Here is a 24,759-nt window from a genome sequence, read left to right as displayed (position 1 = left end):
AGGGATGCGAGCAGAAATTCGATCCCGGCGCGAGGCTGTTTTCTGCCCTTAGCGCCGGGAGAACAGCATCGCGCCAGGAAGTTAGGTCGGGGAATGCCCGTTCTCACGCCTGAAAACCCTGTTTAAGGCGCTAGAACGAGCTCCCCCAACCTAACATCGCGATGGATTGAATAGCTCCGGGAGCTATCTCCCGGCGCTATTTACATCGCGCTCAATTGAATCGAGCCCAATGTGCCACAGATTATCTTACTGCTGCTGTACCATGGTTATGCTTTGCTAGTGTGTGTGTGTGTGTGTGTGTGTGTGTGTATGTATATATATAATATATATATATAATTGTCTCCCTATCTCCATCCATCCTGTAGAGCGCTGTACAAACTTTGTGGCGCCTTTTAAGTATAAAGGATAATGGTAAAATTGTGGAGTTGGGTTTAGTTATAGGTCACTATTCTCCCTTTATGAATGAGCAGCAGTTGGCTCCTTTTTTTGTTCTTCCTGTTTGTGTTAATGAAAACTTAAATGGAATTTCCACTTATCTAAACGCAGACTATAGACTGTAAGCTCTCCTGACGAGTGGTCCCTCTCTAGCTTTTGCTTCACGTCTGCACCACCTACGTCCGCATCGCCCATACGTGTTCTCTTTGTGTACGATTTGTATTTTGTGTCTTTTTGTAACTATAAGTCTGCTGTAGAGGGTTTTTTTTTTTTTGGCACCTTGCATAAAAAGAATGATGATGATGATGATTTATGACCTTTCATAAACGTTTGTTCTGAAGCAGCTGCTGTCTGAGTGGACTGTTTTATAAACACCATTAAAGATGGCAGCTGGGCGCTACAGCAGCGTCCTGGGTGGAATCCATAAGACCTACACCGTGGGTGAGACCTTGGGACAGTTGCTTAGATCAGCAAAACTGTTAATGAACTGAGGTGCTCTGCGCTCTCCGTTCTGGGCCCAGATGTCTGTGTAACTGATTGCTGCAGAAATGCACCTTGTAATACTTTTGTATAAATACCACTGTGACTTTCTAGAAATGGAGGCTAAGCTGTAACCCAGTGCAAAACCAGCAATACTCTACCACAACCCTTCCCTCACTTTTGGTGAGCTGGGGTCTGGCTACAGGGCAGTGTCGCTTGCAGCAAAGATACTTTAATCCCCCTCCCTGCACCAGCTGGCTTTTACTGTCTGCAGGTCATGGGTTGGTTACAAAATACAGCCCTTTGGTGTCTATGTACTAAGTCTTGGAGGGAGATAAAGTAGCAACCAATCGGCTCCTGTCACTTTTCAAACACAGTCTCTAAAGTGACAGGAGCTGGTTGGTTGGTGCTTTATATCTTTTCAAGGCATAGTACTTGGACCCCGTGTACTTAGTCTTGGAGAGAGAGAGATAGTGGACGGAGATGAAGCACCAACCAATCTGCTCCTATCTGTCATTTTTCAAATACAGCCTGTGAAGCGGCAGGAGCTGGTTGGTACTTTGGGGGAGATGTACTAACCTCTGGAAAGTGTTAAATTGGAGCGTGATAAACTACCAGCCACTCTGCTCCTAACTGCCATGTGACAGGCTGTGTTTGACAAATGTCAGGAGCTGATTGGTTGGTAGTTTATCACTCTCAATTTATTACTTTCCAGAGCCTAGTACATCTGCACCTTTTATCTCTCTCCAAGGCTTGGTACTTGGACTCCTTTGTCAGGCCCGAATCCAGTCAGCAGTAAGACTGTCCCCCACTCTTTCTGGATTCAATCTAACACACCAAACCTCTCTAGTTCTGCTGAAGCCCAAAGGGCTCTTTGCCTTGTTTCTGTTTGAACTAAGTATAGACCATTTACTCTGGTGCTGGGACAGACGAAGACCAGAACTCCAGAAAGTGTCATATTCCTATTCTTCTGTGTGGTGTTGATGTGTGGAAGCTCTGACCCGGTGATAGGGTTTGTTACAGTTGCTACCACTCCGGCCTTGCAGTGTGGGGGCCTTTGGTGCAAATCCAGCCTGAGGACCATCTGCACTTTGTCTGTTTGCCCCTAACCCTGAGAGGGGCGGCACCTGTACCAATACAGGCTTCACGGGTGGAGACCTTGTTAAAGAAAAATAATGATAATTTTAGGAGGGAATCCATCGTTTTCTCGTGCTTGATCTCCCGTCTCAATTCATTGTGCCGGCGGGGGCGAGCTAATGGGCGCCCATTACAAATCTTGCATGTCGCGTCCAAAAGCACCGGGTTTAGAAACTTAAAATGGCTAAATCCATGCACAGTACTGTGTACGCGGCATTTGGGCGCCCAAAAGACAGACTTTCCGCGTTTTTCTGTTTGCCACCTCAGGAGGGTGTGAGCAGAAATAATGGGCACCCGTGGCACTTGTGCCCTTTGGCACAATCAATTGAATTGCTCTTGTCACTTTATACGTGAGCTGCGGGCAGCACAGAAAAATTTAATTGTCTTTTAGTGTGAAAGGTCTTGACCCAGGACAGAGAAAAGATATGATGGCTGATTGCTCTATATTTAACAAATGTTGGCAATGCTGAGGGTCACATAACTGGTATAAACAATCTGGGGAATGCTGGGCATAGTGCTGGTATAATCAATGTAAAGGGGCTCAGTGCATTTATATTGTGGAAGTTAGGGGTTCTGTAAGTAGCAGTAATCTTTTTGAAATGGTGTTTTTGTTTCGGTAAGTACCGATTTGCCAAGAGGTTGGTTTTCCTACAAATACTAGATATAGATGCACACAACACTTTATGGGCTAAATTCAATTAACTCGCCCCTGCAGGCGAGGGGGGGCAAGTTGCCATTGCAATGGCGGGTAATCGCGGGCATCGGAACTCTCCCTATCTTGCCCCAGATTTGTGAATTTTTTGTACATAGTCCTATGGGGCTGCAAACTAAAAATCCATGAATCCAGCTGCACCTGTGAATAATTGGATTAAGCCCTATGGGCGCAAGTTAGTCGCACTCAAATCTGCCAAAATTCTGTAAGCCAAACAGAAGTCTATTGCGATTATTCACCCCTATTGTGAGTCACACTGATCTCTGCGACTACACCGACCCCTGCGCTCCGTCCGTTACAGCAGCCATCATCGCTAGAATAGGCGCTTACACCTACCCCATGCAGAGTGCAAGAATGATGGCTGGTTACACGATCATTTGACATGTGGAGAGCAACAACCGAGATGACTCTGAATCTCTTGCAGATAACAGGACAATGTGTGTGTTCGCTGCGATGCATACACAGTCTGCAAAATTGCGCATTCGCATTAGAACTCGTGTTGGACTCGCAATGAGGGCCCATATGTGTATAACACTGTATGTTACATGTATGCCCCAGGATTTCTGCAGATGACCTTAAACAGCTGGAAAGATCGTAGGTCACCACTGTTTTCTGTGTTCCTCACCATAAAATATGCTCCTATTGGACCGATCCTTTCTTAATCTAACCTTCCCCTTATATTATATGCTATAGCAAAGACACATTTACCTGAATCTGAAGAACGCATTGCTTGATACGCATTACGCTATGGGCATCTTAGGGTTAGCCACCCCCCTGGGAGGGTTAGGGTTAGGCTAGGGGGAGGGAGGGTTAGGGTTAGGCACACCCGGGGGGACTTAGGGTTAGGCACCCCCCCGGGGGACTTAGGTTTAGGCAGCGGGGAAGGGGGTGGTTAGGGTTAGGCACTTGGGGGGGGAAGTTAGGGTTTCTCCCGTTGACGGGAATCCATGAGGTCGGTGGTATTTCATACCCATTCCCAGAGACATGCTAATCACATGGCAGCTCTCTATCAGTGCTTCACCCAGTAAGTTGTTCACAGGGAAATGAAATACCGCTGGTTCGATTCCCGTCAATGGCAAGAGCAGAGTTAGAAGCAGCGGAAGCCCGACAGCGCTGGAAATCCCGATCGTGGATAGGTAAGTATGTACTAACCTAACCCCCCTAACCCTAACCCTCCTTAGGGGTGCCTAACCCTAACTTCCCCCCCGGGGGTGCCTAACCCTAACCCTCCCTCCCCCTAGCCTAACCCTCCCGGGGGGGTACCTGACCCTAACCCCCCCCCCCCCCCCCGCGGCTGTCCGCTCGCAGGGCCCGGCATCACTACGATCGGGATGCCGGTCTCCCGGCGTCGGGGAAATGCATTTCACCCTTGCCGGGATATGACAGTCGGGAAGCCGGCTGCTGGTATTTAGGCAGTCGGCTTCCCGATTGCTTCCCTGTCTCTGCAACTCGTCTCTGCAAAGTAGGCGATGGCCTTTGTTTAATACCTGTTGTGTGTGTGTGTGTGTGTGTGTGTGTGTGTGTGTATGTATGTATGTATGTGTGTATATATATATATATATATATTCTCCATTTGAAGAATTGCATTTATTCAGGGCTGATGAAGTTTTCTTTCTCTTTTTTTGTATTTTTAATTACTGTCAGAAGTTATATTGAGCTTAGTTGTCATTTACACTTGGGGGAATTCAGTTGCTTTTTTGAGTGCCTTAACTAATAGGTCCCGAACGGATCAGTTCAGTTGTTGCTCCATTCAGACGCAAGAGCCGCCGGCATCAACATTTCTGCTCACAGCCGCTCGAGGTGGCGAGCAGGAATGTGCGAAAGTTTCAGGTTTGGGCGCCCTAACCAGGATTTTACATGAGTTTGGCTGCTTTACGCGGCTAAACACGGTGCTTTTGGGCACGATAATTAATGAGGGACCAAAACCATTGAATTGCTCTGTCAGGCGTGCATTATCGCCGCCCAAAAAAACTATTAAGTTCTCCCCCACATAGTTAAAAATGTTGGCTTTTTCAGCACGGTGGAGCCTCTGTGACTTGTATAACAGATGTCTGAGTCTATTTATTTTAATTGTCTTCTCTTTACTCTTCTTACAGTTGATAGTTGAGAAGACAACGGACTACCCTTCCACGGAGTATTCTCTAGTGGAAGATGTCGCCCTTCACTTCACCTGTTTGATGGATAGACTGAACGAGCAGCGCCTGTTCCAGCCCGACCTCTGCGATGTGGACATCGTACTTGTCCAGCAGAAGAGCACCTTCCCTGCTCACAAGGGGGTGCTCGCTGCCTACAGCCAGTTCTTCCACTCTCTCTTCACCCAGAACAAGCAGCTCCAAAGGGTGGAACTGTCCCTGGAAGCCTTGACGTCCCGAGGCTTCCAGCAGATACTCAACTTCATCTACACCTCTAAGCTATTAGTCAATGGCTGCAACGTGCAGGATGTCTTAAATGCCGCTGCTGTGTTGCAGATGAATGAAATTGTGACGTCATGTCAGGAGCTGATCCACAGCAGGTCGTTGAACCTGTCCATGGCGAACGATATCTTGGATACAGAGGACAGTAGAACGGACACTGCCACTGTGATGCAACCACAGTTTTATAGGGAAATAAAGCAGGAGGTCGACGCGCCTCCGACAAAGATTTATGCCCGGGAGGGAAATGATCCCTACTCTGTTAGAGTAGAGGACAGTGTAAGTAAAGGACATGTACCCAACGCAGCGTCACCGAAACAGTATTTTAAAGATGAGGACAGGAGTGCAGCAAGAATTTGTAAAGTAGAAGGAGCTGATTCGGAGGAGGACTTGGAAAGTCAAGAGTCCTTCAACCGAGAACAGATAATCGTAGAGGTCAACTTAAACAACCAGACATTAAATGTCTCCAAAGGGACTGAGGGTAAGGGTTCTTCAGACTCTGTGGCAGTTCTAGACCGATCAGATGGGGATGATCGAGGCTCAGAAGAAGATGGGGATGACGAGAATGAAGAAGAAGGAGGGGTGGAAGAAGAGGAGGACTTTCTTGACATATTAGAAGATGAGGAAGATGAGATCCTGCCGAGCGAAGAGGAAGATGCAGAAGAACCACAGGAGGAGGAAGAGGAGTTGGAGGAGGAGGAGGAAGAAGAGGAAGAGGAGGAAGAAAAGGACAATGATGAATCAGTGGAGGCGGCAAAAGATGAGAACTCCCCTGGCGAGGGAAGTAAGTCGCCAAGTGAAAACAAGTCCACCAAGTTGAGGAAAGGTGCGAAAGGATCACGCAGCCGAGGAGGTGGTGGGAGGAGACGGAAGAAAGGACAGGACAGTTTGGGGCAAAAAGCCAAATTTGAGGAGAAGCAGCACTTCCCATGTAAGAAGTGCCCTAGAGTTTTCAATAATAGGTGGTATCTGGAAAAGCACATGAACGTCACCCACAGCCGCATGAGGATATGTGACAAATGTGGCAAGAGGTTCCTATTGGAGAGTGAGCTAATGCTTCATCACCAGACAGACTGTGAAAAGAATATACAAGTAAGTTTCCCCCCGGCCTGACGCATGTGCGAATCTCCCAATAAGATATAGGAGTGTAAATGCTGATTTTGTGTCTTTTGATTGAAGGTAAGTCGACATTGTGTGGTTAAAGTTGCCTTACCGTATATGTTTGGCCTCTGCCTTTTGTTGAAGTTCTAGCAAGTTCTTGATCAGCATTTATGTGGCAGTTGGAGGTTTCTGCTCAGAGATTGAAGGTTTTATTGTCATCCACGTTGCCCCACAATGAATGTTTTATGCTTTTTTTGTTTTGTTTTGTTTTTTTTCCCTTTTTTTTGTTACATTTTTTATTAACAATAAGCTTTTTATGGCACGGTTTTCTTGGTTGATGGTGGCTGCGATATGTTGTTGGTGTGTGGGATAAATATAATGGGTTTATTTTATAATGACCAAACATACATGCACTTTCCTGCCCAGACTGTCACATTTTGGTTAAGCTGTGAATAACGATCGTTCCCTACTTATCTGGGTTTCTTGCGCTTTACAATGCAGGTATACGGAATGCTACTTAAAGCCTATTAAAATCCTTTAAAAATTCCCCAATCTTACCCCATGTTTCCACTGACATCCCGCTGCTCACTAAGCGGCTGATTTTGTTGTGGGAGTGAAGCAAAAAGAGCAAGTCATTTCTGCTTCTGGGTATAACCCTGTGGCACTGCAGATGGGGAAGATGTGAAATGTGCAGAGATCTAAGGGTATATTTACTAAAGTGCGGGTTTATAGAAAAGGAGGTGCTGTCCCTAGCAACCAATCCGATTCCACTTATTGATCGAGCAACTTGTAGAAGATAAGTAGAATCTGATTGGTTGATATGGGCAACACCTCTATTTCTATAAACCTACACTTTAGTAAATATACCCTTAGATGTGAGAGTGGTGTGTCCAAACTCAGTCTTAACTCGCAATGTAAAAATAAAGCTGGCCAGTATTTCTGTGTTTATATGCGAAAGCAGCCAGCATTTATCCTGTATGCAAGAAAAAAAAAAAAGTCTTTGCACCTTTTTGTATTGCAACATGGTTTGTTCCTGATACAAAGTAAAGGCCCCCATACATCAGCAATTGATTGTGGCAATTCTACAATTTGCAATCGATTGTGTATAAAAATCTTTTCCTTTTTCAATCGATTGTGGCAATTCTGCAATCGATTGAAAAAGGGAAATATTTTTATACACAATCAGTTGCTGATGTATGGGGGCCTTTACTTGCTGCTTTTGCTTTGCTCACTACTCAGAATTAGCCTAAATGGCCATTTGTGATGTCAGTGTAGTGTGTATGCACTTGGCAATTGTTAGATGGGTCGGCCTGGTGTGTAGTGTACCCATCTTAACATACCAGAGGAGGGAAGTAGATTACCTTAGTAACCAGTTTACTTAAATTAAATCCTAGCCCACTGGCAACCATTGCTGTGTGACACGTACCACATGCAGCCTGCAGTTATCTCAGGAGTACTAAATATCACACTGCAGACATTTTGCTTTCATTGTCTAACTTGCAATAAAATGATCAGAACGAATTGCCGATTGACGGCTAATAAATTGCATCACCCTTGAACTTTGTTAGTATATAGTCCTCCTCTCTCTTCCCCTGCTGTGCGTATAGTGATCTCTAGCTCCTGACTATCCATAGAGTGCAATCTCCACAGTGGCCTCTGCAGGCAAAGAGATGGTACTGCAGTCCTTTAAATTGACCCTCAGGAGGAAGACTGCAATGCCATATTCAATGTTTCATGAAGCAGTCTGCTAAAATAATGTTCGTTTTACATAGCCCTATTTAAACATCAAATTCTGTTGTGTGGTTTTCCTATTGCTATATTTATTTTGTGGATAAGGTGCTTTTAAAAGTCCTTCCCTTTTTCCCTTTTTTTTTTTTTTATACTTGGTTTTGAACTCTACTGGACAAACTAGTACAACACTAGAAATGTGTCCGAACAATGTTATATTATTTCATTTGTTATATAATGTGTAGCTTACTAAGGTCAAAGGAGTTATTGAGTCTTTTACTATGTATTTATTTTTTGCTCCCCCTTCCCCCTGTAAATTTAGCATGAAATAGGGAAAAATATCATAATCTGTTATATACATGTCATCTTCTTTTTATATTCCTCTGATTTGTAATAAATAGTGCTGATTAAAGATGCCTTAGATGGATCAAACTAGACTTAAAGCCACTTTAAAAAAAATAAAAAATAAAATATATATATAATTAATTAACCAGTGGAGAAGTTCCCCATAGCAACCAAACAGTTATTTTATAGAATGTACTTTATAAATGCTACCTCAAAGCTGATTGGCTGCTATGTGGGCAACTTCTTCACTTTTCGCTGCTTGATACATCAACCCCTTGATTTGTTTACTAGTAAGGGCTCATCTGTGTATTATGGGCGGTTGATCCCAGTGATGGCTGCTTTAGGGTTCTCTGGTGCAGTAGACCCATAGGAGTCTACTGAACACTGCATCCGTGATGAAAGGTAGAGGTGCAGCAGGATCTCTGTCTGTTTCCCTGGTACCTGGGCTCAGTGATTAAATATTGAGCCACTTGAATGCCGCACGTTACATTTTTTTTTTTTAACTGACCTTTTTCATGCTTTGAAAAGCATACCTCCCAACATGACCCTCTCCAGGAGGGACACAATGCTCTGGTCCTGGACTTCCCTGGTAAGAGGTGGGGCTGCAACACAGTTCAGAATTCAAATAGGGGAGTTACACCGACTGTCATTTCACACACTGCCACACATCACTGGCTGGGACTCACTGGCAGTTGGTGTGACTCCCCTATTTGAATTTTGGACTGTGCTGCAGCCCCACCTCTGGAGCCGCCACCAATCATAAATTACCAGGGAAGTCCAGGAACAGCATTGTGTCCTTTCTGGAGAGGGTCATGTTGGGAGGTATGGAAAAGCAGTTTGTGAAAGTCCATCGTTCCCTTCCTATAACCACTCTTCGGCAATGAGGTCTCCTAGGTAACAAAAATGCTCAGTAGAGGTTTAGTAGTCATGTCCCTTTTTGTAAATACACAAATGTCACAACACCTTTGGAAGGATGGGTTGTTATTTGGGCCGTCAGTATAGACTGTTTTTGTTTTGTTTTTCCCCAGCTCTAAAGGAGGTTGGAGGGAATACTTCAGTACACTTTTTTTTTTTATTTTTTTTTACATATCTGCAATAGAAACCACGTTTCTCCTCCATGTTTAATATAGGAAAATGTCTGTAGCGGGGGAAGGGGCTCAGTCGCCCTGCCATATTGCAGCACATCCAGTCCTTTGGCAGGTCCTGTTCTCCAGTCTGTGATTCATCCAAGGACAACGGCTCTGTGTACAAATGACTTTCTGCTTTGGGTCACAATCTGCTGCCCGGCTTCGCTGCCTCATTGAGCAGGATCATTTCGTGTAGAGGAATCGCTAATGTCTCATGTAACATCCTACTAGCCCCATCTGTTCCCTTATGTCTCCTGGTAATCGGGCTCCATTTCAAGTTTTTTGTAAATTCAAGGCTTTTTCGGCAGCGTTTCTGCATCATATTGCGTTTAGTATAGCATAAATGAATTTTTTTAACACGTTGGTGGCTGCTGCAGTTATTTGGTTTGAACATGTCTTGGCACCATCCGTATAGGGATAGGCTGTGAAGGACCATAACTAGAAATATATAGTCTAATACCAAATATTTTTCTTACTGTGTTTTCTTGTCCCTTGATTATTTAAAGCTGCACTGCCACCTAAAGGTGTTGGACCCTCTTCTCCCTGCTCCTATTTAGTGCCTCTTTTTACTTTCCCTTATTTGAATCATTCTGTAGCAATGTTTTGAAAAGCTTTTAGGAGAAATTCTGTGTTTTGTGTAGACTACCCAGTCCATGAACTTTGTACATCATCTCCTATCCGTCTGACATGTTACGATGTGCCCTTATCTCATGTTCTGGTAATATAATCTTCCTGATGGCCCTGCATACACTGCTAATTCTGTGGAGTAGGTCATTAGACTTCTTACTCACCTGTGTCCTGAGCGGTTGGTGCAATCTACTTCTTTAACTGGTTGTTTAATGGTTTGTGAGAGGCCCAGTACCCTTCACTGTACCATTACACACCTCTGAAATAGAATTAAAAGTCACACATCCTTTTGTTATATTAATGAAAAAGAAAACCAAACAACATAGCTACCAAGACACTGTGTTTAATCTTTTTGACATTGGCACCTACAAGCAATCAAGAGAACCATTGTTTTATCTATGCAGCCGTCCCATAATGCCCTGATCTCTCTGAAGACTTATATTTTTCGTTCTGATCCCCTGACTCAACCTTTCGGGAATAACATTGTAGGAGTCAGGTCGGGTGTAAGTTGTGGAGGCAATCTGGACGGGTTCAAAATTGACTGAATAGGCAAAGGCAATAACGGGCACCAATATTTGCTCTAAGCTTGTGCAAAGATGTTAATATATGCCAATAATATGGGATTAGAGTGCCGTTTTTAATAATGGCAGATTATTAAAGTGAGACTGTCACTACAAATGACATTGGCAGCTATTTTTGTGGTCTGAAACCATATTTCTACTTCAGGGTCCATAGGGGGTCCACAGGGTTGACCTTGGGGTATAGCTGGATCTGGATCCATGGGCACCACGCAGTTAAAGCTTTGCTGCTCCCAGGATGCACTTGGGTCCGTCCTCCTCTATACCCCGCCCCGGCCACAGGCACCTCAGTTTTAGTTGGTGCCCGGCCGGAGTCGGGTCACCCTGTGCAGTGGGGCTGCATAAGCAGCCCCTAAGCTTTATTCTTTATTTAAAAAAAAAAAAAAAAGATGATTTTATTATTTTATTTTTACTGTCTTCAGAGCGGCAGCATCAGACTGTCCATCTGGACGTCTATGCTGCCGCTCCAACAGCCCCGCTGGCGCTGCGACGCCGGTACTGATCCGGGGATCGCAGCGGGACCCCGGAGTCAGTGCTAGCGTGGCTCCGGGACCACCCAAGGACTGCTGCCGGACTGAAGGGGCCAGGTAAGCCGCGTGCAGCGCTGTCAGCGCTGCACGCGGGGAAAATGCAGTCTTCATGCCGCCGGTCTCTGGGGACAGACCGGCGGCGCTAGTAGCGGCGGCGGGCTCCCCCTCTTCAGGAATACCCCGCGTGTCCGCTGGCCCCCGGGGTATAAGTACCGGCGGGGAACCGGCTTCCCCGGGGGTTTAGTACTAGCAGGGGAGGCAGCCTTCCCTGCTTCAGCGCTCCTCCCCTCAGCCCAGCGCGCCTTCTCTCGTGTGCTGGCGTCGCTGGGCTGTTCTCACTCGGCCACTCCTCCTCAGAGCTCTCCGGCGGCCATCTTCCTCAGGCAGCATCGCAGAGCTCCCAGGCAGGCTTCCAGTGGACCAGTCCTCCTGCGTACCTCTCCCCCTGCAAAGGACAGTGTTCGCAGCGCTATAGCCCTCCCAGACACTGAATCTGGGAGGTTGATTGCAGCGGAAGGTGCAGTGAGTATAACGTCTCTGCATGGTATGTGACTTTTGCTAGTGCTGCTGTCTGTGCTTATTTTCTACTTACTGTCAGCTTTTTACCTATCCCTTTCCTTCTCCTACGGCCGCGTAGGTGCGTGGGGGAGGGGTGTTCTTTCTGTGTACCTCACTTATATAAATCTACGTATTTGTGAGGTCCGTCACATACTGCTGTGTGCTCCTCAGTACCATATTGTGGGCTGTTTGGGTTGCATACTTGGGAGTGCGTGGGTGTTATACGCCTTACCTCGTTTCGGTGAGACACTTTTTTGCAAAAAAGTTTGTGTCATGTCTGATGAGGGGAATGAGCGCTCCGAGGCTCCTGTGTTGTTTTCCTGCCGACGCTGTTCGGCAGGGGTTGACGGGGCAGAATTGTCTCAGGACGGTCTGTGCGGGCGGTGCCAGTTGGTAGCTGGTACCGGTGGCGCAGGATCCTCCGTGGGCAATGTTTACGCAAGTGCTGGCGTCAATCGGCGGACCGACTTGCGGTCCCGACTGCGGCCCCTTCTAGGGCGTTGCCCCAGCCTACCATGCCCCGTTCCCCGGGTGTGACTCGTCTGGTGCAGTCTCCTCCCGGGTCTCAGACTGTGGGTCCTTATGCGGGTTTGCCGGTATACGTGCAAACCCCCACGGTGCCGCAGCAGTCGATGGTACCTTTTCAGGGGTATCCTCAGGCAGTACCCCCGCCTTGGGTGGACGTCCTCTCCAGCTCTGTTCAGAGTCTGGCGGCTTCGTCATCGGCTTTTCAACATATGTTGCACAGTGATTTGCCCCCACGGGCATCCAAGCGTTCCGTTCCGGCTTCACTGGCGGCTCAGTTCACGGACACGGACGTGTCTTCGGATGACGGGGAGATCCATGAAGACTCTGACTTGGATGCCGGGGCCCAGGAGATGGAGGCTAAGTCTTCCATTAATGTGCCGGCATTGGTTAGGGCGGTGCGGGCCATCCTTCACATTGAGGAGGATGTGCCCGCCCCCAGGTCAAAATACCCAAATTTTAAAAAGGCCAAGGTAGCTTCGACAGTTTTTCCCCTGTCCGATCAATTGACGGATCATATGGCAGGGGCCTGGCAGTTGCCCAGCAAGAGGTTCCAACCGCAGAAGCGGTTGGCTTCGAACTATCCGTTTCCGGAGGCTCATTGCAGGAAGTGGGAAACTCCTCCAGCGGTGGATTCCCACGTTACCCGCTTAATTAAAAGCGCTACGCTGCCTTTGCCGTCGATCTCCTCCCTGAAGGATCCCACGGACAGGAAGGTGGAGACTTGTTTGAAGTCTATCTACTCTCTCTCGGGGGCGGTGGCCCGTCCGTCCATGGCCATCTCTTGGGTGGCTAAGGCCATCGAGAGCTGGGCCAATGCTTTGGAGGATACCTTTCCGGAAGATGCTCCGGAGATCCAGAGAGCGTTGATAGGTCAAATGAGGGATGCGGCTTCCTACATTGGGGAAGCATCGTTAGACGCAAGCCTGCTAACCTCTCGGGTGTCGGCTGCAGCTGTGTCGGCGCGTCGGTCCTTGTGGCTGAGGTCTTGGAGAGCTGACGCTGACTCCAAAAAGGGACTGGAGGCCTTACCTTTTAATGGGGAGTTGCTTTTTGGTCCAGACTTGGACAAAATTGTGGACACTCTGGCTAAGTCTAAATCAGCCTTCCTCCCTTCGGCTTCTGCTCCTACCAAGGTACGGAGCTCTGCTTTTCGGTCCTTTCGGGTTCAGGGCAAGGCAAAAGGTCAGTCCTTCCCGAGGCAGTCGACGACCAAGGCCGCTTCTAAGCCCAAGAAGCAGCCCTGGAGTGCCAGGCGCCCTTCTTCCAAGCATGAAGATAAACCTTCTGCCTGATGGGACGGGCCTGCCTCTGGGGGACCCCAGAGTGGGAGGCCGACTTCTTCTATTTGCCCAGTGCTGGCACAATACCACCACGGATGCCTGGATTCGAGAAGTGGTCTCCCAGGGGTACGCCCTGTCTTTTCGGCACAGACCGCCCCACCAGTTTTTCTGCACGAGTCCTTCTCAGGATACGACCAAGTCTTTACAGATTCAGGAAGCTATAGAGTCCTTGCTGACAGCAGGGGTCATTGTTCCCGTTCCTCAATTACAACGAGGGACGGGGTTCTATTCTTCTCTGTTTCTGGTGCGGAAACCCAATGGTTCTCATCGCCCTATCCTCAGCTTGAAGTCTCTGAACAAATTCCTCAGAGTTCCCAAGTTCAGGATGGAAACGTTACGTTCCATCGTTCTGGCGATGGAACCGGGGGATTACATGGTGTCCCTGGATATCCAGGACGCCTACCTCCATGTTCCGATAGCACCTTCGCACCAGCGGTATCTGAGGTTCGCTATCCTTCAACACCATTACCAGTTCCGGGCGCTACCCTTTGGTCTCTCCACGGCACCGAGGGTGTTCACGAAGATTATGGCGGTCATGGCCGCACATCTTCGGAACCAGAATGTACGGCTACTACCGTATCTGGACGACCTCCTGTTGCTGGCGAGTTCCCCGGAGGTACTGCTTCATCATCTCCACTTGATGGTCGCTTGCCTGCAAGCGCACGGGTGGCTGATAAATTGGAAAAAGTCCTCCCTGATTCCATCTCAGCGGATGGTTCATTTGGGAGCCCTGCTGGATTCTCGGCAGCAAAGGATCTTCCTGACCCCGGAGAAGGTCTCCTCCCTACAGCTGCGGATACGCAGTTGCCTGAGCCGTTGCCGCCTGTCGGTCCATTCGGCTATGAGGGTTTTGGGTTCCATGGTGTCAACATTCGACATGGTGGAATTTGCCCATTTCCATTCCCGGCCTCTGCAGGGGCTGATTCTATCGGAATGGAACGGGTTACCTCACCGGATCCGCTCTCAGTTACTGGTGTTGTCCCCGGAGGTTCGGCAGTCTTTGGCTTGGTGGCTTCAGACAGCTCATCTGGTCGAGGGGCGTCCCTTTTGGATCCCGGACTGGGTCCTGCTCACGACGGATGCCAGTCTTCGGGGTTGGGGGGCAGTGACCGGCTCGTTGTCACTTCAGGGTCGTTGGTCTGCGGAAGAAGCTCTTCTTCCCATCAACATTCTGGAACTGCGGGCGGTTTATCGGGCCCTGCAGTCGTCCGGTCCCGCTCTTTACGGACGGCCGGTTCAGGTGCAGTCCGACAACGCCACCACGGTGGCGTATATCAACCACCAAGGAGGAACTCTAAGTCGGGCAGCAATGTCGGAGGTGTCTCGCATCCTTGCTTGGGCGGAGTGTCACATTCCACTCGGCAGTCTTCATTCCCGGAGTCCTCAATTGGGAGGCGGACTTCCTCAGCCGTCACGACGTCCATCCCGGGGAATGGTCGCTTCACCCAGAGGTGTTTCAGCTACTTGTGGACAGGTGGGGGCTGCCGGAGCTGGACTTGATGGCCTCCCGTCACAATCACAAGTTGCCCGTTTACGGGTCAAGGACAAGAGACTAAGGCGCCAGTCTGGTAGACGCGCTGTCGGTGAAATGGACGTTTCACCTGGCGTATCTGTTTCCTCCGATATCCTTACTTCCTCGGGTTCTGCGGAAATTCAAGCAGGACGGCGGCACGCTCGTGCTGGTTGCTCCGGCGTGGCCCAGACGTCCTTGGTACTCCGATCTGAGGTCTCTCCATCGACGCTCCGTACCTTCTTCCTCAGCGTCGGGACCTGTTGTCTCAAGGGCCCTGCCTTTACCCGGATCTGGGTCGGCTGTCTTTGACGGCGTGGCTCTTGAGACAGCCGTCTTGAGGTCTAGGGGTTTCTCCAGTTCAGTCATTGGTACCATGCTTAGGGCACGCAAGCCTGCCTCCGCACGGATTTACCACAGGGTGTGGCGCACTTACTTTCAGTGGTGTGAATCCAGAAACTATGATCCTCAGGTGTTCCGGGTTTCCAGAATCTTGGAGTTCCTTCAATCAGGTTTGGACCTCGGCTTACGCCTGGCCTCTCTGAAGGTTCATGTGTCTGCATTGTCCGTGTGGTTTCAGCGACGGATTGCTACACTACTGGATGTTCACACTTTTTTCCAGGGTGTTCTCAGGATACAGCCTCCCTTCGTGCCTCCTGTGGCTCCTTGGGACTTGGCGGTGGTGCTACGGGTCTTGCAGGGTCATCTTTTTGAGCCTCTTGAGGTGGTGGACCTCAAGTGGCTGACGTTCAAGACCGTTTTTCTCCTAGCAATTGCTTCTGCCAGGAGGGTGTCAGAGTTGGGGGCGCTTTCCTGTCGCCCTCCTTTTCTGATTTTTCATCAGGACAGAGCGGTGCTCCGCACTCGTCCTGAGTTTTTGCCCAAAGTGGTCTCGAAGTTCCACATTAATCAGGAACTTGTTGTGCCAGCTTTTCAGTCGCCTGATCTTTCAGCTGGTGAGGCTTCCTTAGATGTAGTCCGGGCACTTAGAATCTATGTGGATCGGACTGCTTCGGTTAGGAAGTCGGATTCTTTGTTTGTCCTCTTCGGTTTTCACAAGAGGGATTGGCCTGCCAACAAGCAAACGTAAGCCCGTTGGCTTCGTTCCGTTATTTGTGAGGCTTATGCACAGGAGGGTTTACCTGTGCCAGCCTCTGTTAAGGCTCATTCCACTCGTTCTGTGGGTCCCTCTTGGGCTGCTAGACGTGACGCCTCCGCTGTTCAGCTGTGTAAGGCGGCCACATCTTCAATTCAAACGTTTTTGAGGTTCTATGCGTTTGACACCTTCGCCTCTCAGGATGCATCCTTCGGGCGCCGGGTACTCCTTTCAGCACAGGAGCGTCCCCGCCCTTAGTTGAACTGCTTTGGGACATCCCAAGGTCAACCCTGTGGACCCCCTATGGACCCTGAAGTAGAAAACAAGAGATATGGTAAGAACTTACCTTTGTTATCTCTGTTTCTACGAAGTCCATAGGGTCCACAGGGCGCCCGCCCTGACGCACCTGGCTTCAAATGGGCTGTGTGGCTGGTCACCGGTTTTCCGTCTCCCATTTCTGTGAGTATGGTTTCTTGTGTGTTCCAGTCTTCCTTCTCTCTGTTTAGTCTCCTCCTCCGGCCTTAGCTGCTTACCAACTGAGGTGCCTGTGGCCGGGGCGGGGTATAGAGGAGGACGGACCCAAGTGCATCCTGGGAGCAGCAAAGCTTTAACTGCGTGGTGCCCATGGATCCAGATCCAGCTATACCCCAAGGTCAACCCTGTGGACCCTATGGACTTCGTAGAAACAGAGATAACAAAGGTAAGTTCTTACCATATCTCTTGTTTTATGACAACACAGCCTATTAATTCACCAGAAACCAGGACCTCAATGCAAATTCAGAGCCTCGGTGATGCCACTGGTTTATGCCAAATTAAGTGCTACCTGCTGGTTCAGCCAGTAACAGATGCATGCGCCGCTGTTTGTGTTGTCTATTTAATAAAGAAAAGTGTTTCCAGTACACCATGCAAGTGCAATTGCATATAAAAAATACAGGTTGGGTACAGACTGCCGGCCCTCAGGAACCCAACAGGGTTAGGATACTGACACTTGTCTGTCAGTATCCTAACACTCTCCCTACTCTAACCCTCCCTCCCTGGTGCATGAACCTAACTTCCTCCCTGGACTCTAAACCTAACACTTCCCCTAGTGCCTAAACCAGCCGCAGTACTTACCGCCTGGATGCCGGCGTCAGGATTCTGAGAGGTGCCAGGATTCCGGCACCGGCAACCCGACTATTTTTGGGGATCCGGCTAATATCCCAAGTGCTCCAACGAAGTGCAGCCCTGTCTGTTGTACTCATGGTGCCACCAAATCAAATGACCAGCGAAAAGCAGTATAAACACCAGCACCCCCATAATTAATACAGTATAAAACCACGTGCGTTATATGTTCATCAATGTTTCCACCTGATGAACCAGCTCCTTGTTTATCTCAATCATAAAAACCTAACAAATGACAATGTAATGTAGCGAGTGATCTGATGCACCAAACTCTAGGAGACCAGCTTTGTAGGGTCTGAGAACTTGCCACTTCCTAGTAACAGGTTTTATACATGTGGTTTTATCTTACTAGTTTTATATCACTAGTGGTAAAATGACAGGATCGCTCTCTGTTCTTTCTTTTTTTGTGACAATTGCAAGAGGAATTGACAATCGAAGGTTCCATGGCCGTCCTTACTTTATACATTGTAATTGTATGCAAAGGTCATTTGAGATCTTGGAAGCCTTGTTTAGTTTAGTGTTTGGAATGTTTATATTGCCCTCATTTTCTGTGTGTGTGTTGTGATAATACTGCGGTTTAGCCCATCCATTGGTTACCATGCTATTTTTTTGTCTTATTTGTTTTTTGTTTTGTTTTTTCATTTATCTGTACAAGTAGAAACATTCAGTGACTGATAAGTAAAACCTATGGTTTTACACTTTATTGTTTTTACTGAATTGTATGGTGCTTATAATGTATTGGTTTCTTATCCCATAAAGGATGTCCATATGTAATTGAAGGAAACTTATTAAAGGGGCACAATTCTTCATCATGTGTGCAGACGTTCAAAATGTCTTAACTGCACAGACCCCAGTGTTTTCCGTGCACGGTCTCGTTCTTTATTCGGTGAGGCTCGAGAAAGAACTACATTTAAAATGTTTGTCTTCAGTTGGCTGCAAATAATGTTGCCACAAGTCGAGGCAGCTGCCTATTTACTTCTGGGGACCAGTGATGTCCCTTTTGTTCCTCAGTAGTATTACTAGTTCCTTGGAATCTCCCATATAATTAGTCATCACATCATGATCCGCTATGTTATCAGTAACCGTGCAGTTGTCGCAGGTCTGTCGCTCATTCTTAGATAGTGGTGCATGTTCATCGTTGAAGCCATTTGGACCAATAGCGGCCAATCTGTATATTTTATTTGCATTATAATTGGAATGATGTCCCCTCACGATCTCCTCCACCTGGGACAATATTACGCAATAGAGCATTATTTGGCATACGCGGCATGGATTAACTGTATTTATAACCTTTTGCTACGAATGTGTTACAATTGCAATTTGACCTAATTAATTTGTTTTATATATATTCTAATTATATTTCACTTGATATATTTTTAAATGCTGATATTCCATTTTTTTTTTTGCTTTCTAGAGTGACTGAGATGTTACATTTTATAATTGCAACTCTTCTTGATTTGAATAAAATCAAATTTTCTTTTTATAAAGGAACGATCTATAAACCCCGCACACACTATCTCCGTAGTAAATGGCAATTAGGGGATCTCTTGTGTAAGCAGTAATTGGCGAGCCTGCCAGGCTCCTTTGCTCCCTGTTACGTGTTTGCAATGACACAACCGGCTCCTCCTCCAGATGGAGAAAACCTATGACTGCTAATCAATGAGGAAACTTTAGTTCCCAAGTAATGCACCATAATTACAACATAAAATTAATGTTGTTTTTTTTAATATAACACTTAAAATGTGCATAATATGCAATATGTAAAATATGGCTATTAATTGAATTTATGCAGACACGTTTCACCCAGGTAGGAGCGAAGACCCGTGATCTCAGCAGACTATTATTTTTAAAGAGCAGATATATACCATCTTCCTCGGCCCATATCGTTTAAATGATTAAAAACTGTGACAAACCAGAAGGGTCATATAGATCTAGATCCCAATTAAAATTTTGTGTTTGTAGCAATGCCAGCACTTGCTATTTAGGTCAAGTCTCTGAAGTGTTAATTCATTCTAACCCAATGACCATCGTTAAGGGCTCTAATATTGTTACTAATCCCAGTGTGTAGTTTTTAGACCTGTTCATATATTTTATCTACTAAAGCATAAGGCCTCAGTGATTTCAATTAATTTACTACCAGTGAAGGATTACTTGATTAAAAGGACGAACATCCCATATTGGAGCCCAATAGGAAGTGATTTTCCTGGGAATCCTGCAGGTAATGTCGATTCCCTTTTTGTTAATCTGTTCTAATCGCTGAACCGTACGGTGTACACAGGCGCCAGTTTGGGGACATCTAGGATCCTATTTATCAAATAATATTTGCATGATATCCCCCGAAAATACCCGTTATCAGGAAGGTACCCACAAATGTTAAGCATCCTCTGGATGTACCACTTTGGGACTGCATCAGATATTTGTCCCTAAATTGCAGTGTAAAAGCTGTCCAGCATTTATGGACTATACATGTAAATGTAATTACACCCCTTGCAGTGAAGTTTGTCCAGGTGTAAAGCTACTTCCTTTTTTAAATTGTTCCCAACTCAAGATCAGCCCCATAATGGTGATCTCAAAAGGTCTCGTTTGATATATAAATCCCCACACAGAAATAATCCCGCTTTACTTATTCCTTCTTCTCCAAGTTGGGATTCAGTTACATAGTTGACTGTTACTATATTGAAATTTATGATGTCATCAGGCACCTTGCTGACACCCTCGGAATGTCGACATGTTCACAAGCTGCCTGCTTCAGAGTGTCATGGTAAGCCGCAGCAGCTGGGCACGATGCTCGCAGTCTTCGCCCATCTGCGTGAGTCTAAGCTTACTCAGAATGGGCAACTGAACTCCTCAGCCGGGGGCCGGGAAATCTGCATCAGATTACGCATGCCCGGGACTGGCCACGCCTAAAAGAAACCCCAACCACCCCTCTCCCCCCCTCGAAACGGCATGCTCTGGTTGTGTGACCTCTGCGCAGTTCAAAAAACATTGCGGTATTGCAAAATCATTTCTGTACCGTGGTACTCTGAATTAGGCCCAATGTCGGCAGACTGTTAGATTTAGGCGCAGTTGGGAGGGTTAGGGTTAGAGAGAGGCAGGAAATACTCGCCCAAACCGCTGCTCCATTAGGTGTATGTGCCAGAAGTGACGGTCACATGACTGCCGGAACCCCGTGCTCTTGACCACACCCTCTCCAATAATCTACATATCACTAATGACGCCATGTAATTATGGAAGAAACATCCGGCGGCTTCTGTAAACCAGGAATGACCAGTCCTGTTTATTTAGATATCTGGAGTGTATCTAACCATTTGCCTGGTGTGGTCGCATCGTTTGCCACCACGCCAGGCAGCGTGTCAACTTATGGTCGCAAACTATGCGATCTGTTAGTAATACGCATTGGGCAGCTGCTGGAAGATAATAGCATAGGTACCTCCCGGCCTTTCTGCATCCCTTCACCCTGTCCCAGTGACTGCCGTGTTGCTGATCAGTCAGCATGGCAGGACCCCCCCCAACCAGTGGCTGCAGAGAGGACCAACCGTCAGGGAAATGTAAATTGACCAACCCTCAGGCCCCCCCCCCCCCCCCCCCAGTGTGTATCGAACAGCTGCTCAGAGGAGCAGCTGCTGGGAAAATGAGTCGCCAAGTTTCGAACATCGATGGGCCGATATACTGTACTAAGAATCGATGTTAATGTTATTTTTTATTTTTCAAAAAATTCTTGTTGGATAAATTTTAAATGGTCAGAATCCCGTCCGCCAGCTTCTAGACTACTTAATCCCGGCGAGGGTTAAATGACAGGCGTCTAAATCTAGACGCCTGTCATTTTACCGACGCCGGGAGACCGGCGTCCGGCATCCCAATTGAAGTGATGCCGGGCACGGACAGTTGCGCGGGGGGGACTTAGGTTTAGAGCTCCTGGGGGGATTTAGGGTTAGGCACCCCCCCCCTCCTTCAGGAGGTTAGGGTTAGGCTAGGGGGAGGGAGGGTTATGGTTAGGCACCCCCGGGGGGGGACTTAGGTTTAGGCAGCGGGGAAGCGGGGGTTAGGTTTAGGCACCCTAAAGGAGGGTTAGGGGGTAAAATTAGGTTAGTCTATACTCACCTGGGGACGATCAGGATTTCCTCCTGTCGGCCTGCTGCTGCCGGGATTGGAACCGCCGGCCATGCAATTCCTTTTAAATAGATATTATTGATCCAGTTAAATCATAAAAAAAACTTCTGAGCGTTTTTTTTTTTTTTTTGTTTGGGGGGGGGGGGGGGAATAGCCAGTAGAGTGGCTAAACTAGCACAGATTAACTATGCAAGATCATATACATGCATTGAGCTGCTGATGCATGCATGTGAATTAAGGAATGCTGCGTTCTATAATAAAGTACACAACACAATAATATTTAGACTGAAATGTTGGGAAGGGTAATGTTTGAACAGCACATTGTTTACATGATGAATAGACCTTCAGTGTTATGCACAAGGAGACGCCAAGGGTTAATGCTGCTTGTGCAGGACGTTGGATATATATATATATATATATATATATATATATATATATATATATATGTGACAGCCGTACAGATCTCCAGATGTGTCTGATTTGCTGGGTAGCGCTGGAAGGAATAATAATTTGCCTGTTTTTTTATTTTATTTTTTGTTCTTCCTTCTAATTGTAATTACAGACCACAGGCTGTGTATAAAATTAACTACTATTGTCTGCGTCTCAGTATATAATTATCGCAGCTTTCCCATAGTACAGTCTTATTATTGTTTTCTTAGTGTACTATGGGCCCGATTCAGACCCGCTCACTAGGCTGCGTTCGCACGTAGCCTGCCCATGTTTGCAATCTGCGCATGCGTATAAGACGAACCAGACCATGCGATCGGGTGGTGACGGGGTGGTCGATGGAAACGGGGGTGTGGTGGTGCGAACGCAGGCGTGTCTGTGCATCTGGACACCATTTCAAAGGCGTGCATAATTAAGACGCATCGTCAGCATATACGTCACATGGCTGTATTACACACAGCAGCACTCGCAGTGCTTGCGGTAGGGTACGGTCAGCCACAAGTGCTGCGTATGGCTCCGATGTTACTCAATGTTACAGATTGTTGCATACACTTCCTGGAGATGACGTATGTTACTAAGGGAAAGTGGGCGTCTTGTGTCAGGCTGGTGGGCGTCTAAATACACTGCGATCGCACGCCAAGACATAGTGGGCGTGCTAATGCCTTGCCGTGCGATCGCGGGATTTGCATACTTTGGCAGCGTGCGAACGCACCGAGCGAGCGGGTCTGAATCGGGCCCCGTGTGTTAAAACGGAAAATAAGACTGGAAACCTGTCTGGGTCTTTTGTGAATTCATTTATATTCCGTCTCCAGGCGCAACTCACTCAATAGGAAATACAGGGGGAGATTTATCAAATCTTGGAGAGAGAAAGTACCAACTAATCCGCTTCTGTCTATCATTATACAGGCTGTGCCAGAAAAATGACGGTAGCTGGTTGGCTGCTTTGGGCAACTTCACTTTATCTCACTCCAAGAATTGATTTCCTGCAGCGGGTAGTATTTCACACACTGGGCCGTATCCAATTAGATGCGAAAAGCTGCAATAAGTTTTCACAAAATGCGTATCGCGCTATCCGATTGCCGTACTTTTTGCACCTGCCATACTTCCATAGGCAAAAACTGGCGAACTGTATTCACCATCTCGGAGCAGTTGAAAACTTATGCAAATTCCCTATTTTTGGCTAAAAATGTGGGAACTTGTTGCAGAACCTTTTAGACACCCCCGCCCCAACCCCCAATGACAAATTAGCCAAACTTTTTTTTTTTAATTGGCTTAATTTGGCCAATGACGTGAATTTTGGGGTGAAAAAAAAGAAGTGGTGGGAAATGAGTTTAACGTAGTGGGTCTGGTTTTTTTGGGGTTCATATGGATGACACCTGTGTTGTAAACATTGCAGGTAGCTGCAGTATTTTTAAAAAATTTTTAAAGTGCACTTTTTTGACACAAAAATATGCTTGCACCCATTTTAATGTACCCCCAATTTAACTACAGCATTTATTTTGCCCCTCCCCCCCCAAAAAAAATAGCTCTCTCATTTTTCCACGGTTAGAGAAAAATGCGTATAACAGCCATATGACACAATTTAAGATCCCAAATTCCTTTATGGTCACTAATACACTTCTACACTATTTCCCTGGGCCAATGTAATAGGGTGAGAGCTTAGCAATAAAGTCTCACACTGGTCAAGTTTTATCTTCAAAGTGGGAAAACATCTGAAAGAGTTTAAATTGAGTTTTTTGAGTCTAAAAACATGTGAGTTTGCCTGTTCTCGGGCGCTATATTACTTTGGCTGAGTATAAAAAGTGCGAGCGGTTACTGCTAAACTCGCATTTTCTAAACTCTCACCCTATTACTTTTGGCCCCCAATCTTAGTTTGACTTATTTGGGGGTACAGGCAGAAGTCCCCAATTTCACCTGCACTATCCGCAGATAACACATTGAGAATTTTTTGGGCGAATGCCGCTTTGCATCTTTTCCAATAGAATTGCCCCAAAACTGGTACAGGTCATGGCGGCGAAAAGTGGCACATTCAGGCGAAGGGTGCAAATCGTTTTCACGTCTAATTGGATATGGCCCATAAACCGATAAATGTTTCAGACATAAAGTCTGATGTATTTGGATTGTTCATACTTTGGATACTCCAGTAGATGGGTGTACATCTGTGGCTTTGGTTGTGGGAACATGTCTGTTTATGGGAATAAAAAAAAAATATATATATTATAAAAAAATTTTTGGCAATAGGAAGCTATGGTGTCATGGAAACGACTGTTTTGCTTTTATTGTATACGATTGCTTTACATAGATTACAGAGCCACTTGTACATTGCAGCTCTGATTATTTTAAATGGCAATTACTACCAACCCTAAATGTACCCTACTGTTCAGAAGTTTGGGGTCTGAAGGGAGTAGTACACACAGTTGTAGGAAATGTTCAGTTTCTTGGCAATTTCTCGCATGGAATAGCCTTAATTTCTAAGAACACAATAATAGACTGTCAAGTTTCACATGAAAGTTCTCTTTTTCTGGCCATTTGGAGAGTATAATTGAATCCGCAAATGTGATGCTCCAGATACTTAACTAGCTGAAAGGAAGGCCAGTTTTATAGCTTCTCTAAAACCCATTTTCAGCTGTGCTAACATAATTGCACAAGGGTTTTCAAGGATTTTCTAAATATCCTTAGTCTTCTAACACGCTTAGCAAATACAATGTACCATTAAAACACTGGAGTGATGGTTGCTGGAAATGGGCCTCTATACACCTATGTAGATATTCCTTTTAAAAACCAGATGTTTGCAGCTA

At 46.7% G+C, this 24,759-nt stretch overlaps 1 protein-coding gene across 2 annotated transcripts in view; it reads left to right on the top strand.

Annotated features, from left to right (window-relative positions):
* ZBTB47 (zinc finger and BTB domain containing 47) overlaps positions 1-24,759 on the top strand; it is a 67,557-nt gene that overhangs the window by 26,355 nt on the left and 16,443 nt on the right. For both annotated transcript variants that reach the window (XM_088453135.1, XM_088453134.1), the window contains exon 2: positions 4,861-6,267. In XM_088453135.1, coding sequence (XP_088309261.1) covers positions 4,861-6,267 — 1,407 coding nt within the window. The remainder of the gene's footprint in view (positions 1-4,860; positions 6,268-24,759) is intronic.

Source organism: Taudactylus pleione, unplaced genomic scaffold, assembly GCF_031769625.1.
Source record: "Taudactylus pleione unplaced genomic scaffold, aTauple2 ptg000571l, whole genome shotgun sequence".
Taxonomy (NCBI): Eukaryota; Metazoa; Chordata; class Amphibia; order Anura; family Myobatrachidae; genus Taudactylus; species Taudactylus pleione.
The sequence above is the reverse complement of the archived record's forward strand: the minus strand, read 5'-3'. Positions and strand labels throughout refer to the sequence as shown.